At 47.8% G+C, this 16,977-nt stretch overlaps 1 protein-coding gene across 2 annotated transcripts in view; it reads right to left on the reverse strand.

Moving 5' to 3' along the window:
- The window catches only part of cercam (cerebral endothelial cell adhesion molecule), a 62,529-nt gene that overhangs the window by 30,228 nt on the left and 15,324 nt on the right, over positions 1 to 16,977 (reverse strand). For both annotated transcript variants that reach the window (XM_078425969.1, XM_078425970.1), the window contains 5 exons: positions 15,940 to 16,057; positions 11,513 to 11,647; positions 9,456 to 9,660; positions 7,841 to 7,960; positions 1,080 to 1,156 (listed from right to left, as the gene is read on the reverse strand). In XM_078425969.1, coding sequence (XP_078282095.1) covers positions 1,080 to 1,156; positions 7,841 to 7,960; positions 9,456 to 9,660; positions 11,513 to 11,647; positions 15,940 to 16,057 — 655 coding nt within the window. The remainder of the gene's footprint in view (positions 1 to 1,079; positions 1,157 to 7,840; positions 7,961 to 9,455; positions 9,661 to 11,512; positions 11,648 to 15,939; positions 16,058 to 16,977) is intronic.

Consider the following 16,977-nt stretch of genomic DNA (forward strand, 5'->3'; position numbering starts at 1 on the left):
AGGAGTAGATGGGGACAGAACGCTGGAAGGAATTTGTAAGTATGTCCAAGTATTCTTATCTCCATAATATGAATAATATGGATAATATGAGGGAGCGAGAGGTTGTCACGGACATTACCTATGCGGAGCGTGTGATGGCTCTGGCAAATGTACTTGCTGGAGTTTAGAGGGGTGAGGGGGATCTAATTGAAACCTGTCAAATAATGAAAGGTCTAGAGTGGATGTGGAGAGGATGGTTCCAGCAGTGGGAGAGTCTAGGGTCTGAGGACACTGCCTCAGAATAAAAGGACATTCCTTTAGAATGGAGATGAGGAAGAATTTATTTAGCCAGTGGGTGGTGAATGTGTGGAATTCATTGCCACAGACTGCTGTGGAGGCCAAGTCATTGGGTATTTTTACAGCGGAGATTATTGATAGGTTCTAGATTAGTAAGGATGTCAATATTTCCAGGAAGGCGGCAGGAGAATGGGGTTGAGAGGGAAATATAGATCAGCCATGATCGAATGGACCGAATTGCTTAATTCCACTCCTATGTATTCACTGGAGTTTAGAAGGATGAGAGGGGATCTTATAGAAACATATAAAATTATTAAAGGACTGGACAAGCTTAGATGCAGGAAAAATGTTCCCAATGTTGGGCGAGTGCAGAACCAGGGGCCACAGTCTTAGAATAAAGGGGTGGCCATTTAATACTGAGGTGAGAAAAAACGTTTTCACCCAGAGTTGTGAATTTGTGGAATTCTCTGCCACTGAGGGCAGTGGAAGCCAAATCACTGGATGGATTTAAGAGAGAGTTAGACAGAGCTCTAGGGGCTAGTGGAATCAAGGGATATGGGGAGAAGGCAGGCACGGGTTATTGATTGGGGACGATCAGCCGTGATCACAGTGAATGGCGGTGCTGGCTCGAAGGGCCGAATGGCCTCCTCCTGCACCTATTTTCTATGTTTTATGGACTGGGTGGGTAAGGCTGCCATAGAACTCAAGCCCTCTCTTACCCCTCTGTTTCAATGCTGTTTCCTAACCCAACTGTGGAGAGAGCCCAACCTCTCTCAGGCCTCACTCTGCCAGCGCGAGCTCACCTCGTCAAAGTCCATCTTATCTGGAAACTTAGCTGGGAGGTGGATGAACTGCGATGGGGCCATCGGTGGCCCGGTAACTGCAGGGAGAAAGACAAGGCATGTTTGTTTCTAAATCCCACCAATGGTTCACAATATGATGGCAGATCAGACAACACTGACAATTAAGCCAAACTCAAGTACAACAGGCGGAGCAAAGGGAAAGACACAGCGGGCAGAGTATAGTTCTCAGCATTGTAGCAGTACCAGAGACAATGTCCAATGTCTGTAATGGGGTAGAGGTGAATCATACTGTACCCTAGCTTATGGAAGGACTGTTCAGAAGCCTGATAACAGAGAGGAAGAAGCTGTTCTTGAGTTTGGTAGTGCCTGCTTTGAAGCTCATGTATCTTCTGCCTGACGAGAGCAAGTAGAAATGACCAGGTTGGGACAAGTCTTTGCAAATGTTTGTCTGCTTTCCCAAGGCAGTGTGACGTGTGGATGGAGTTATTGGTGGGAAGTTGGGGTTTGTGTGATGGACTGGGCTGCATCGCTCTGTAATTTCTTTGCTTTCTGGCAGAGCTATCCTAAAACAAAGCTGTGATGCAACCCTAGCAGTGTGCTTTCCATAGCACATGTGCAAACTTCAACTTGTTTGATCAGTATCGAACGATACCCCCAAGGGACATGAGAAAAATAAGTGGTCTCCACTCCAGTCCAGCATTCGCATTTCCACCCTGTTACCCTCGGTCTCCTCAGCCACATGAGTGTCACCTTGGGTCATCACATCAGCAACCCATGGTTTCCCCGGGTATGCCTGGCCACTGTAGTCAAATGTACCTTTGTGGATATAAACAAACACCGTCCAACCATTTCCCTGCCTTCATGCATGGGTCAAACATCCATAAATATATATATATATATATATATATATATATATATATATATGTATATATGCCAGGAGTGGTGGTTGAGGCAGATACGATAGTGACATTTAAGAGACGTATGAATAGGCGCATGGATATACAGGGGTATGGAGGGGTAACGATTATGTGCAGGCAGACAGGAGCTGGAGATACAAGAAACTGCAAGTGCGAAGGCACAAAGTGCTGGAGTAACTCAGTGGGTTAGGCAGCATCTCTGGAGAACATGGGCAGGTAACGTTTTGGGTTGGGACTCTTCTTCAGACTGATTGTGGCTGGGGTGGGAGGGGGGGAGCTGGAGGAGAGGAGGGGCAGGACAAAACCTGGTGAATGATAGGTGGATGCAGGTAAGGGGAGGAGGGGGGGGTTGATAGGTAGATGTTTGGGCAAAGGCCAGAGATGAAAAGATAACAGACAAGTGAGATAAGAATGGAAGAGTGGCTCATTGTGAAGGCAGAAGAAGGAATATAGTTGGAAGTGGAGGGGGGGGAGGGGAGAAATGGGTGCGGGTCCAGGTGAGGCAAAGAGAAGAGGGGAGGGGGGAAGAAGTTACCTGAAATTGGAGGATTCAATATTCATACGGTTGGGTTGTAAACTACCCACGTAGGGCTTGGTTCAGCACAGACATTGTGGGCTGAAGGGCCTGTTCCTGTGCTGTGCTGTTCCATATAAACTGACTATTGTGTAATCTACCAGGCTTTGTCCCATCCCCATCTCCCTTACTCCAATCAATCCGAATAAGGGCGCTGACCCAAAACTTCGTCGGCCCATTCCCTCCACAGATGCTGCCTGACCCGCTGCGTCCTTCCAGCACTTTTGTGTTTTGCTCAAGATTTCAACATCTGCAGTTCTTGTGTCTCTATTGCTTTAATTATTATAGAATGAGGCTAAACTCTACGTTCTGACTCATTATAAACATGTGTTGTATAATGTACAAGCACTTAACTACTTCAGCTCCTCCACCACTTTGTTTTCTATTTAAGATTCCAGCATCTGCCGTGCCAAGTCAAGTCAAGTTTATTTGTCACATACATATACAAGATGTGCAGTGTCTTGTGTCTCCACTTCACCAACTAACATACTTTGGGGGTGACAGTGGGTCTTTAATCAAAAGCTCTTCCAAATCAAGAATGGCGACTTCAGATAAAGAGTTCCAGCCACTCTGTGTAAGGAAATAACTGCAGATGCTGGTACAAATCGTAGGTATTTATTCACAAAGTGCTGGAGAAACTCAGCAGGTCTGGCAGCATCTCAGGAGAGAAGGAATGGGTGACGTTTCGGGTCGAGACCCTTCTTCACTCTGTGGTTCAGTATGTCAATAGCATCCGAGTTTCAGACAGCAGTTAAACTTAATAAAAAGAAAAAAAATTCTAAAGTCAGGCTCTAACCCATCTTCCCATGGCTACACAGCTCTGGTATGTTTCCCAGAACGGCCTGATATTAAACCCCACTTGCTGGATTAAGAGTTTGAGTTACGGAAGTAAGAATGCCTCAGCTATCGGGTTTCTCAGCTGTTCTCCATCCTGATCAGTCCCGAGAGGTCTGGCTGAGAGCCAAGGTGCCTCATTTCACGAGGCTAGTGGTACAGCTGGTAGATCTGCAGCCTCGCAGTGTCCAAAACCCAAGTTCAACCCTGACTTTGGGTGCCGTTCCGTGTGTAGTTTGCACATTTTCCCCGTGACTGCAAGCGTTTCGTCTGGGTACTCCGGTTTCCTGACGCGTTCTTAAGATTTGTGGGTCTGCAGGTTAATTGGCCTCTGTAAATTATCTCCGGTGTCATAGAATCATGGAGGCTTACAGCATGGAAACAGGCCCTTCGGCCCAACATGCCCACACCGGCCAACATGTCCCACGGCCTACAGTACCTGAGTTTGGCCCATATCCCTCTAAACCTGTCCTATCCATGTACCTGTCTAAATGTTTCTTAAACGTTGCAATCATACCTGCCTCAACTACCTTGTTCAACACACCTATCATGCTTTGCGTGAAAAAATTGCCCCTCAGATTCTTATTAAATCTTCCCCCCCCCCCCCCCCCCACCTCAGCTTAAACCTATGCCCTGTGGTTCTCGATTCCCCAAATCTGGGCAAGAGACTCTGTGCAACAACTCAATCTATTCCTGTGCGTGGGGAGTGGATGCGAAAGTGGGATAACATAGAACTAGAGTGAACGGGTGGTCGATGGTTGGCGTGGACTTTGTGGGCTAAAGAGCCTGTGTCCATGCTGTATCTTTCAATCAATCACAACCCAGTTTGCTGCACTGAAACCAGTTGGCGTAGTTTCCTTTCCACCTCCCCTCCTGTGTTTGGGGGCAGGGGAATGATCCCACGCTTACGCCGTACGCTCAATACCAACCCCCCCAGGTGAAGTGCTGCCAGGGTGGCCCCATTCAGAGGCCTGAGGCTGAAGTGGAAGGGAGTGGATCGGGCAGTCGCCCAACTATTCCCCCAAATGTGTATGGCGCTAACCACTTGTCTTTTGCACAGTCTTTTCTCTTCACTGTCTTATAGAATTCAAGTGTAATTTATGTACAACTTGTTTTTATGTGTGTGTCCGAGTCTAGCTGCCATGATGCTGCTGCAAGAAGGGTTTTCATTGTATCTGTACATAGAACATAGAATAGTACAACACAGAACAGGCCCTTCGGCCCACAATATCTGTGCCAAACACAATGCCCAAACCAATGCTATTCTGCCTGGATATGATCCATATTCCTCCATTCTCTGCATATCCTTGTGCCCATCCAACAGCCACTGTCGTGTCACCCTCCCCCACCACCCCTGTTCCCCAGCATCTTCACAGCACCTGCCTCTCTCTGAGGAGACACTTGCCCTGCACACCTCCTTTAAATTTTCCCCACTCGCCTTAACACAACGCTTTTGCGGTTGCAGCTCCTAGACTGTGGAACAGCATCCCTCTCCCCATCAGAACTGCCCCCTCCAACGACTCCTTTAAGCCCAGGCTCAAAACCTATTTCTACTCCCTAGCGTTTGAGGCCCTCTGAGGGGACGCTGTGAGCTGTTTATGTATGTGCTGTTATGTCTGTGTGCCATTGTATGTTCGTTCTTAGTACCTGAACTGATGTACAGCACTTTGGTCAACGTGGGTTGTTTTTAAATGTGCTATACAAATAAAATTGACTTGACTTGACTTGACTCTCTAGTATTTGCTGTTTCCATCCTGGAAAATAGGTTCTGACTGTATAGCTGACCGTCTACGCTCTATTTCTGCTTGCAACAATACATTTGTGTGGGTTTTATCCCCTTCCTACCCAAGTAGAGACACAATCTGGTTGAAACAGCTCCACCCTCGTTAAGGGGGACGATGGAAAAAAAGTGTGCGATCTTACACCAGGCTCAGAACTCGTTGAGGTGTGGGCATAGGGATACAAAGGTACAGTTTCAGATCCACATGTCCACAGGAACTTTTGGAAGTTTGTTCTTCTGTTCTAGGACTGAGGAGTCCTCTGCTGAGGACTGGGCCACACTGCACTGGAGAGGGGGTTGTGGGAGGGGGAGGGGGCAATGGTGAAAATACAACAAAGTGGTTAGGGGTGGGGTCAGACCCATGCTCTGAGGAGGCGAGAGAAGGGGGAGAGGAGTTCAGGGGAGGTGCCACGGAGGATCTGAAGAAGGGTCGCCTTCCGAAACGTCACCTTTGCAGGTCCTCCAGGGATGCTGCCTGACCTGCCGAGTAACTCCAGCACTTTGTGTCTACCCCCATTGAGTACAGACAAGTGTTGAACAGCACAAGTTCCATCAGGTGCTGTACTTGGCCCTGTTTGACATGTGGAGTATTGCCCAGTTGGGTCTCAACTCTCTTCTCTGCTGGTTTTGCGTTCGCTTCATGAAAGGCAGTAAAGTTTGGCGAGCGTTTTCTATCTCGTGTCTTGCAGCTCAGTCTTTCACTTGCACGATGGACATTTATGAACTGTTAGTTAATGCAACAAACCCCAACTATTTTGTCCTCGAGGGTTAATTAAAAACTGGCACCGCTTCAAAGGTCTTTATGCATTGGTTTAATTAGCAAGGCAACATCATGCTCCAACAAAGTGTTTTTCTCTGCAGAGAGTGGTGACCTCGACCTGCCAAAACCCTCCCCACCATTGAAGGCATTTACACGAGGCACTGCCTCAAATAGGCAGTATCAAACATCAGGAATCTCTATCATTTGTGCCATGCCCTCTCTCACTGCTGCAATTGGTAGCAGGTGGTAGAGGCTTGAAATTCCACATCACCAGGTTCAGAAACAGCTGCTTTCCCACACCATCAGTTTCTTTAGTTTAGTTTAGAACTTTTTCAGTCAGAGAGTGGTGAAGGTGTGGAATTCTCTGCCTCAGAAGGCAGTGGAGGCCAGTTCGTTGGATGCTTTCAAGAGAGCTGGATAGAGCTCTTAAGGATAGCGGAGTGAGGGGGTATGGGGAGAAGGCAGGAACGGGGTACTGATTGAGAGTGATCAGCCATGATCGCATTGAATGGCGGTGCTGGCTCGAAGGGCTGAATGGCCTACTCCTGCACCTATTGTCTATTGTCTATTGTCTATTGTTTAGTTTAGTTTAGAGATGCAGCGCAGAAACGGCTCTTCGGCCCACCAAGTCTGCGCCGACCAGTGATCCCAGCATATTAACACCATCCTAAACACACTAGGGACAATTTACACATACGACAAGCCAATCACCTGTATGCAATCACCTAAATGCCTGTTCGTCTTTGGAGTGTGGGAGGAAACCGAAGATCTCGGAGATAACCCAGGCGGTCACGGGGAGAACGTACAAACTCGTACAGACAGCACCCGTAGTCGGGATGGAACCCGGGTCTACAGCACTGCTAGCGCTGTAAGGCAGCAACTCTACCGCTGTGCCGCCGTGCAGTTCTTCAGCCAATTTGCACAACCCTATTCCTGCCGCGGCAACCACAGACTACCTCTTGCACCACCGTGGACTTGTTTTCTTATTGTGTTTTGTAATGTCTTGTTTTTTGCACAGACTTTTTCTCCTTACTGTCTTGCAGAATTTATGGATAATTTACCTGTGCGTTTTTGTGTGTTGTCCGAGTCTATGTGCTGCGATATTGGTGCAAGCACAATTTTTGTTGTGCCTGTACCTCATCGTACTTGTGCAAATGACTTAACTAGTTACCCACGTTCACCCCATGTTCAAGAAATCATGAGCAGAGTTCAGAGCCTTTTGGTTGTCCGCAATGATTTTTGTTTCCCTGTCACACTTATTCCACGATATCACCAACAACTTGTCCTGGAACAACCACATTGAAGCTACAGCTAAAAAATAAACACACCCATGCATCTACTTCCTCAGGAGACTGAGGAAATTCAGCCTGTCTCCAACGCCTCTTACCAACTTTGACAGATGCAGCAAATAAAGCATACTATCGGGTTACATCACAGCTTGGTTTGGAAATACTGTAGCTCTGCTCAAGACCAAAAGAAGTTGCAGGGAGTTGTGGATGTAGCCCAGTCCATCACACAAACCACCCATTGACTTCATCTACACTTCACGCTATCTTGCGAAAGCAGTCAACTTAATCAAGGACCTTTCCCATCCCGTCCATTCCTTCTTTAAATACAGAAGATTGAAAGTGTGTACCAGCAGACTCGGGAACAACTTATTCTCTCTGTTATCAGACTTCCGAACTGCCCTTCAATAAGCTAAGGAGTAGTCCTAATCTTCCAACCTACCTCATTTGCAGTCAGGGAACATTTTCTCTGGTACTGTTCTGCTACCATGTTGAGAAACTATCTTCTGCACTCTGGTATTTTTTTCTTCACTTTACCTGGCAATAATAAACCTAAACGTAAACATCAACGATGAGTCAAGAAGGAATTTACGCTCAAAGATGCTCTTACTCATTGCGTCCAACATAAGATGGATGAAGTTCAGGTTGTCATCTTCCAGTGTGCTCTGGGGCTTGCCAGGAATGTTGATGAAACCATATTGCTCTTTATTGCACACGTACATCTGGACGTCTGCAAACAAAAACAGCAGGGAAGCTGATTAGGCATGGCAATTTGTTCAGCCTCATCATCCAGCCATCACTGCCTGGAACACTTCACACTTGGGGCCATACAGTGCAGAGCAGGCTCTTTGGCCCATGCCAAGGTCCACTTGCCTGTGTTTGACCCATATTGATCTAAACCTTGCCTATCCATGCAGACTACCCAAATACTTTTTACCTTTTGTTATTGTATCTGTCTCGACTATTTCCTCTGGCAGCTCGTTCCATATATCAACCTCCCTCTGTGGGAATGAGTTGCCCCTCAGGTTCCTATTAAATCTTTCCACTCTCACCTTAAACTTATGCCCTCTAGTCCTTGATTCCTTCACTCGGGGAAAAAACTCTGCAAATTCACACTATCTATTACACCTTGATAAGATCACCCCGCAGCCTCTGGCTCCAAGGAATAAAGTCCTAGCCTGCCCAACATCCCCGATAGCTCAGTACCTCGAGTCCTGGTAACATCTTCAACTTCTAGCAAAAAGCACCAAATGTCTCCAACCCTTCAGCCAATCCACCTCAAGTTACCCTAGGCCCAGCACCAACCCATTCACTTCATCCAGTGCTGCTGACATTGAGACAAGATAATAGCAAGAGACTTTACAAGCCTAAGCCATTCAATGACCCAATGTCTTAGTACATGGCAGGGCAGGCTTGATAGTCTTACTGTAACTCTGAGTTCTTCACGTTCACAGGTTATAAGTAGAATTAAGCCATTCGGCCCATCGAGTCAACTCCGCCATTCAATCATGTCTCACCTCTGCCTCCTAATCCCATTATCCTGCCTTTTCCCATAACCCTTGACATCCCTTCTAATCAAGAACTTGTCTATCTTTGCCTTAAAAATATCCACTGACTTGGCCTCCACAGCCCTCTGTGGCAATGAGTTCCACAGATTAACCACCCTCTGACTAAAGGGGCAGATTGGTGCTCAGCCCCACTTTCCTGACCCACCCGACCTTCCATCATCCCCCAGTATCTGAAAAGCCCACTGGTCCCCATCTTATAAATGCTCAATAACTGAGGTCAGAACAAGTCAGTTCAGTCAGAGAGTTGTGAATCTGTGGAATTCTCTGCCTCAGAAGGCAGTGGAGGCCAATTCTCTGAATGCATTCAAGAGAGAGCTGGATAGAGCTCTTAAGGATAGCGGAGTCAGGGGGTATGGGGAGAAGGCAGGAATGGGGTACTGATTGAGAATGATCAGCCATGATCACATTGAATGGCGGTGCTGGCTCGAAGGGCCAAATGGCCTCCTCCTGCACCTATTGTCTATTGTCTATTGACCCTCAGTGACAAGGACTGAGAACAGCAATATGAGAACCGGGGAGAGGTGCGGATGGAATATCACCCCACCCTGACCCACCAATAATAACAGCATGGTTTACACGCTCTATGAAAGACCGAGACGCTTGGGCAGTGAAGATAACTCTGCCGGGGGTTCTTCAGCCCGCGCCCGCGCCAGCTACCTGAGGCACGACAGGAAAACGCAAACACGATGATATCGTCGAAGGCCCAGGTGAAGTCCGGGTGCGGGGGGTAGAAGGCCAGGTTCTGCGCCGCCTCCTTGCGCAGGTCGATCAGGAAGGTGGAGTGCACCATGGGAACGGCAAAGCAGCCTAATCTCTGGCGGTGCCGGGTGGGGAAGTATTCTGCTGTCCGGCGGTAGTACCCCTGGACCAAACAAAGCAAAGACACATGACAGTACAGTGCCAGCCACTCCCCCATTCACCACTCACTCCCATCAGTTCACAAACAGTCCGAGCAGAATTAGGCCCTTTGGCCCATCAAGTCTACTCCGCCATTCGGTCAAACCTTTTTTCTTGGTTTAGTTTAGAGATACAATGCGGAAACAGGCCCTTTGGCCCAACAAGTCCACACCGACCAGTGATCCCCGCACATTAATACTATCCTACACACTCTGAGGACAATTTATGTTTATACCAAGCCAATTAACCTGCAAACCTGAATGTCTTTGGAGTGTGGGAGGAAACTGAAGATCTTGGAGAAAACCCACGCAGTCACGGGGAAAACGTACAAACTCCATTCAGACAGCACCCGTGGTCGGGATTGAACCTGCGTCTCTGGCACTGAAAGCGCTGTCAGGCAGAAACTCTACCGCTACGCCACCATGCCACCATGATCTATGGCTGATCTATCTTTCCCTCGTAACCCCATTCTCCTGCCTTCCCCCCAAAACCCCTGACACCCTGCTCCTGCTTTCCCTGCTCATTTCACCTTCATACATGAGGGCGCCACAGTGGTACAACCAGTAGAGCCGCTTCCTCACAGAGTCAGAGACTGGGGTTCGTTCCAGACCTCGGGTGCCGTCTGTGTGGAGTTTGCATGTTTTCCCTGTGACCATGTTGGGGGTCGCCTGGGTGCTTTGGTTTCCTCCCACATCCCAAACACATACGGGTTTGTAGGTTAATTGAACTCTGTAAATTGCCTCTAATTGTTTTGGGTCTGGAGCCTTCGACCCCTTCCGTCTGTAGATGGGTCTCGACCTGAAACCTTGCTGATACATGTCCTCCAGAGATGCTGCCTAACCCGCTGAGTTACTGCAGCACTTTGTGTTCTAATCTAATCCAACTTTATTCTCTCCATATTTTTATCAATTCCCCTCAGATTTTACCATTCCGCTGCACACAAGGGGCAATTTTACAAATGGCCAATTGACCTTAGTAGTTTCGTTGAGATACAGCGTGGGAACAGGCCCATTGGCCAACCGAGTCTGTAACTCTCATGACAGACTTGTTGAGCATTTCAGATTATGTGAATAACACCAGTTCTATGTGATCCCAGTTTTACATCCTACTCACTAGGAGCAATTTACAGAAGCCAATTAACCTACGTCTTTGGAATGTGGGAGGAAACGAGAGCGCCCATAGAAAACCTGTGGCACGGTGGCGCAGTGGTAGAGCTATTGCCTTACATCGTCAGAGACCCGGGTTCCATCAATGACTACAGGTGCTTATCTATGCAGAGTTTGTACGTTCTCCCCGTGACCTGCGTGGGTTTTCTCCGAGATCTTCGGTTTCCTCTCACACTCCAAAGACGTACAGGTTTGTAGGTTAATTGGCTTGGTATAAATGCATAAATGTAAACAAAATTGTCCCTAGTGTGTGTAGTGTTAATGTGCAGGGATCGCTGGTCGGTGCGGACTCGGTGGGCCAAAGGGCCTGTTTCCTTGCTGTATCTCTTTACTAAACTAAACTAAAACCCCTGCGTTCACAGGGAGAACGTACAAACTCTGTACAGACAGCACCCGTAGTCAGGATCATACCCAAGACTCTGATGCTGTGAGGCAGCAAGTCATAAGGTCATAAGGAATAGTAGAATTAAGCCATTCAGCCCATCAAGTCTACTCTACCATTCAATCATGGCTGATCTATCTCTCCCTCCTAACCCCATTCTCCTGCCTTTTCCCCATAACCTCTGACACCTGTACTAACCAACTCTACTGCTGAGCCACTGTGCCGCCCTATAATTTCAACAAGCAGGATCTGCAGAAGCAGCTCATTACCTGAGGAGTGATCCCACACCAGAAGTTGGAGTAAGCGGTCTGTGACATCAGTAGTGGGGCGATCAAGGTCTTGTTCTCTGCCATCAGCAGGTTGAGTGTTTGGTTGTTGGTCAGAATATTATCTGTGTCCACGTACTGAAAGTAAAGAGGAAACTAATGGTCATTAAGTCAAAGCAAACACGGCACAGACTGGAGATTTGAAACCGAAACCAAAAGAGCTCGAACTTGCAGGAACGCAAGGAAGAAAACAGCAGTAAGACTAGATTTTAGTCGTGTTGAATTGGGAGCGAGGTGGTTGGTAGATTCTACTCACTGTTGTATTGGGTGAGAGAGGGTTGGTAGATTTTTTGTGCCTGTTCAGTTGGCAGGGGGAAGGAGGGAGGTTGGTGGCACAGAGAGAGACTGGTGGTTTTAGAGGACAATGTCAACTCCTCCATCTATTGAGTCCACACCCTCTCAGGCAGACCAGTGGCCAGCTCTGAGGGTTAAGCCGCAGTGGTTCGTAGCCAGTGCCTTTGGTTCACTGCTGCAGCCCCAAGAAAGCCATTGCACCAGAGCAATGTGTGGCCCTCCAGTGAGGCAGAACAGTTCCTGGGCGATGGAGTTTAGAAGGTTGAGGGGGGGACCTCATTGAAACTTACAGAATAATGAAAGGCACGGATAGAGATAGATCTGAGTGGATGTGGAGAGGATGTTTCCACTGATGGGAGAGTCTAGGACTTGAGGTCATAGCCTCAGAATTAAAGGGCGCTCTTTTGGAAAGGAGATGAGGAGGAACTTCTTTAGTCAGAGGGTTCTTAATCTGCGGAAGGTATCACAAAATGCTGGAGTAACTCAGTGGGTCAGGCAGCATCTCGGGAGAGAAGGAATGGGTGACGTTTCGGGTCGAGACCCTTCTTCAGACTTCAATCTGTGGAACATTGCCACAGAGGGCTGTGGAGGCCAAGTCAGTGGATATTTTTAAGGCAGAGATAGACAAATTCTTAATTAGATCGGGTGTCAAGGGTTATGGGGAGAAGGCAGGAAAATAGGATTAGGAGGCAGAGATCAGCCATGATTGAATGGCGGAGTAGACTCGATGGGCCGAATGGCCTAATTCTACTCCGAGAACTTGTGAACACAAAGCTCCATCCCGACCAACATCTGATGGGATTGACAGCTTGCCAGCATCAAAGGCACAGAGCAGGAAACTCAGGGACATTGAAATTCAATTTAAATGTATTTAAAACATTCATTCAGATTCACTCAGAGGGCAGTGGGCATATGAAACAGAGGAAGTAGTAGCGGCAGGAACAATAACACCATTTAAATGTCACTTGGGCATGCACACGGATAGGAAAGGTTTCGAGGGATGTGGGCCAAGTGTGGGCAAACGGGAATAGTTTAGATGGGCATCTTGATGGGCATGGATGAGGTGGACCAAGGGACCTGGTTCCATGTTGTATAACTCTGTGATTATCTCCTCACTAAAATGTTAGTGCATCATAGGACGAGGTTTAGTGTTTTAGGCTGGATGCTATTTCTGTATTGTCCATTTCATCAGCTGCCAACAAGATCAACCACCCTACTAACTCTCTGATCATTGCCCCCCCTCCGTGGGGTATTCCCTGAGGGACCTCTTTCCAGATGATGTACAACATACTGTCAATAATAAGGCTGCAATTAAATCTCTCCAGGACACGTCATTTCTCAGAGAAATGCAAACATTTGTGGCTGGCACCTCATCAATATGAACTTTTAATTTCATGTTTTTTCCAGTGACTTTTCCAACAACAGATTGCAAGTAACAAATTTCAGAAGATGCCTTGTTGGCGAATGCCTGTTACCATCACACCAACGGCCGCAGGGGTTATTTGGCAATCGAATCACCTCCTTCACACCTCCCAGCACTCCCTGCCAGAGGTGAGCTTACTTACCAGCTGCAGATCTGCACTGTTAGCTGGAGGCTGCTCTCGAGCAGATGCGTGTTGCTATGGCTGTGTTAAGAGCAGCTGACATTTGGCAAGGGAGTGAGCTCCTCATTTTTTCTTTGCACGTTGGCAAAGGAAGCAAAGAAGAATCCAAGGACTGAAAGTACCAGACAGCTCCACAACACTCAGGACATCGCACGGTCACAACGGGCAGGTGGTTGAGGAACCAAGACCGGACAGACTGCAAACCCAAGATAGGCACGAAATGCTGGAGTAACTCAGCGGGACAGGCAGCATCTGTGGAGAGAAGGAATGGGTGACGTTTCGGGTCGACACCCTTCCTCAGACTGCAGAAGGATCTCGACTCGAAACGCCACCCATTCCTTCTCTCCACAGAAGCTGCCTGTCCCGCTGGGTTACTCCAGCATTTCGTGTCTATCTTGGGTTTGAACCGGCATCTGCAGTTCCTTCCCACACAGCACAGATTGCAAACCCAGTTCAGCTCCATTTTACATTACTCATGGGAGCTGAGCAACTCTCTTCAACCTCTCCAGTGCCTGTGTGAATCACCACTGATTTATTTAACACTGTAACAGCTGGTCCAGAGCTCCCCCAAACCCATCCTGTCATAGAACACAGAATGGTACAGCACAGGAATGGGCCCTTCGGCCCACAATGTCCATGCCGAACATTGTGCCAAGTTACACTAATCTCCTCTGCCTGCACGTGATCCATATTCCTCCATTCCCTATCGAAAAGCTTTTTAAATGCCCCTATCATATCCACTACACCACCACCCCTGGCAGTGTTTTCCTGGCACCTCTGTGGAAAAACAACTTGCCCCGTTCTCCTTTAAACGTTGCCCCTCTCACCTTAAACATCTAAGGTGGGATAGAGCCAATGTTCACGGTCCACAGAAGCTCATCTCTAAATGTGACCGTCAGCACTGATGTTTTATTCTCTTCCCCCTTGTGTGCTTACCTAGTCACCTCTGCCAGTCGAGGTCAGTAAATCCTTCTTTCTGGTCAAGACCTGGACACTTTGCTGATCTTTACTGAGCTGACCGGTGCCCTCCGTCAGCTCCCGTGAAGCAGGTCTCCGGGGCGGGACAGGTTGACGGGGATGTCCTAGGGGCGACCATGCACAAGTCCTGGAGGAAAGACTGATGACTGGTGGAGGTGCCCCTCTGATGCTTCAGAGTAGTCCTTGTCCTTCTGTCTATGAGTAATGATTCTCCCTCTTGCGGTCTCTCACCGCGGCGCAGATTGTGAGATCTTTGCCCAGGCTATGTCCTGCAATTGACACTTTTTCCTTCTTTGCCCCATCCAAGGTTAGGTGTGGCAGCCTTAGATGTCAAGCAAAGCTCTCTGCCTTCACGCGGTCTACAGAGTGGCCAGAATGGCATAGACTAACGCCCTGTGTTTACTGCTCCAAAGCACAGGAGAGCTGGGCCAAAGGAAGAACTTGTACAATGGGAAAAATTACAGAATGGAAAAAGTTACTGAGGGTAATGTCTGCAAATATTCCAATGTTTTAACCGATACCACGGAGTCAATAGTGATGATGTGTGCAGGGAATGAGTGTGGTCAGTACATGGGGAGGGGTTGGAAGACAGGGATTATTGCAAATTTTAGTCACTCTGAACATAATACTGGGGCGAAATAAACATTACATGCTCAATTCAGAGCAAGAGCCTGTGGGAACTTGCCAATTACAATCAGCTGTAATTTACAAAATACTGATCAAAATATGGACAGTTAGAGAGATTTATCTGCAAAAGGCTATCCATCATCTGCCAACAGACCACAAGATGTAGAAAGAAAGAACTGCAGACACGGGTTTATACCAAAGATAGACACAAACTGCTTGAGTAACTCAGCGGGTCAGACAGTACCTTTGGAGAAAAAAGATGGGTGATGTTTCGGGTCGGGACCCTTAAGATATGCCTATTTACAACATTTAGATGTGGCCTGAAAGAGGCAGGCATCTTTCATGTAGCCCTGCTCATGTACACTTGCAAGAGTACAGCATCTCGGCCCCACAAGTACAGTACGGAATCTGATGGGTCTTAGCTACAGTAGATTTGTTAAGCATTTCAGCTTATGTCAATAAATTCACTCTCAGCAACAGATTGCCTTGGCCAGTTCTACATTGGGAGAAGCCAAAGGCTGTGCTGGCACACTGAAGCTCGTCAGAGAGGTTGCTCCTGAATGTGGCAAATGGTCCATGTTTTCCAGGGTTTCACCAGGGACCATTACTTGTACAGTGATGGATGACTTCTGTGGATGTTAAGTGCAGGAAACCGGAGCTCCCGGAGAAAACCCACGAGGTCACGGGGAGAACGTACAAACTTCGTACAGTCAGCACCAATGTTCAGGATCGACCCCAGATACCCTGCGCTGTCAGGCAGCAACTCTACAGCTGTGTCACCACGCCACTTGTTGGAAGACCCCATGTGCCACAGAGGGGGAAGTGGCAGAATCCATGCTCTTCACGGGAAATGTCAGCTCAACTCACCAGGATGTAATCAGCCCACTGTTTCCTGGCAGATTTGAGTGCAGCTTGCTTCAGCTTCATGATGTACTCAAACCTGGTTTGGGTCCAGTGCTTGGGGCCCAGTTCGTTCGGGTAGGATCTACGGCAGAAGAAATGCAGTGTTAAAGGCAGGGAGCAATGAGGTGGCTGGTACGGTTGATGAGACAAGCTCCGTCTGCTGGAAGTCCTTCCAGGACAGAGACACCCTTTTCGTTGGCTTTTTCCATCCACTAGTGTTTTCCTCCATCACATTGCACCATTCTGGCAGTGTACTATCATTTACAAAATGAACTGCAACACCTCAATAGGACTCTGTCGGCAATTGCTTCACAAACCTCACCAGGCAGGCTAAAGGCAATGGATACAGAAGAACAACATCAGCTGAAGATTCCCAGCCAAATCTGACACCATCCTGACTTGTTTTTTTTGTTAAATAGACAATAGACAATAGGTGCAGGAGGAGGCCATTCGGCCCTTCGAGCCAGCACCACCATACAATGTGATCATGGCTGATCATTCTCAATCAGTACCCCGTTCCTGCCTTCTCCCCATACCCCCTGACTCCGCTATCCTTAAGAGCTCTATCTAGTTCTCTCTTGAATGCATTCAGAGAATTGGCCTCCACTGCCTTCTGAGGCAGTGAATTCCACAGATTTACAACTCTCTGACTGAAAAAGTTTTTCCTCATCTCTGTTCTAAATGGCCTACCTCTTATTCTTAAACTGTGGCCCCTGGTTCTGAACTCCCCCAACATTGGGAACATGTTTCCTGCCTCTAACGTGTCCAGCCCCTTAATAATCTTATATGTTTCGATAAGATCCCCTCTCATCCTTCTAAATTCCAGTGTATACAAGCCTCGCCGCTCCAGTCTTTCAACATACGACAGTCCCGCCATTCCGGGAATTAACCTAGTAAACCTTCGCTGCACGCCCTCAATAGCAAGAATGTCCTTCCTCAAATTTGGAGACCAAATCTGTTCCTTTCTCCAGAGGGGCAGCACGGCTTGCTGAGTACTATTCT

The sequence above is a fragment of the Rhinoraja longicauda genome, chromosome 31 (genome assembly GCF_053455715.1).
Source record: "Rhinoraja longicauda isolate Sanriku21f chromosome 31, sRhiLon1.1, whole genome shotgun sequence".
In the NCBI taxonomy this organism is placed as follows: Eukaryota; Metazoa; Chordata; class Chondrichthyes; order Rajiformes; family Arhynchobatidae; genus Rhinoraja; species Rhinoraja longicauda.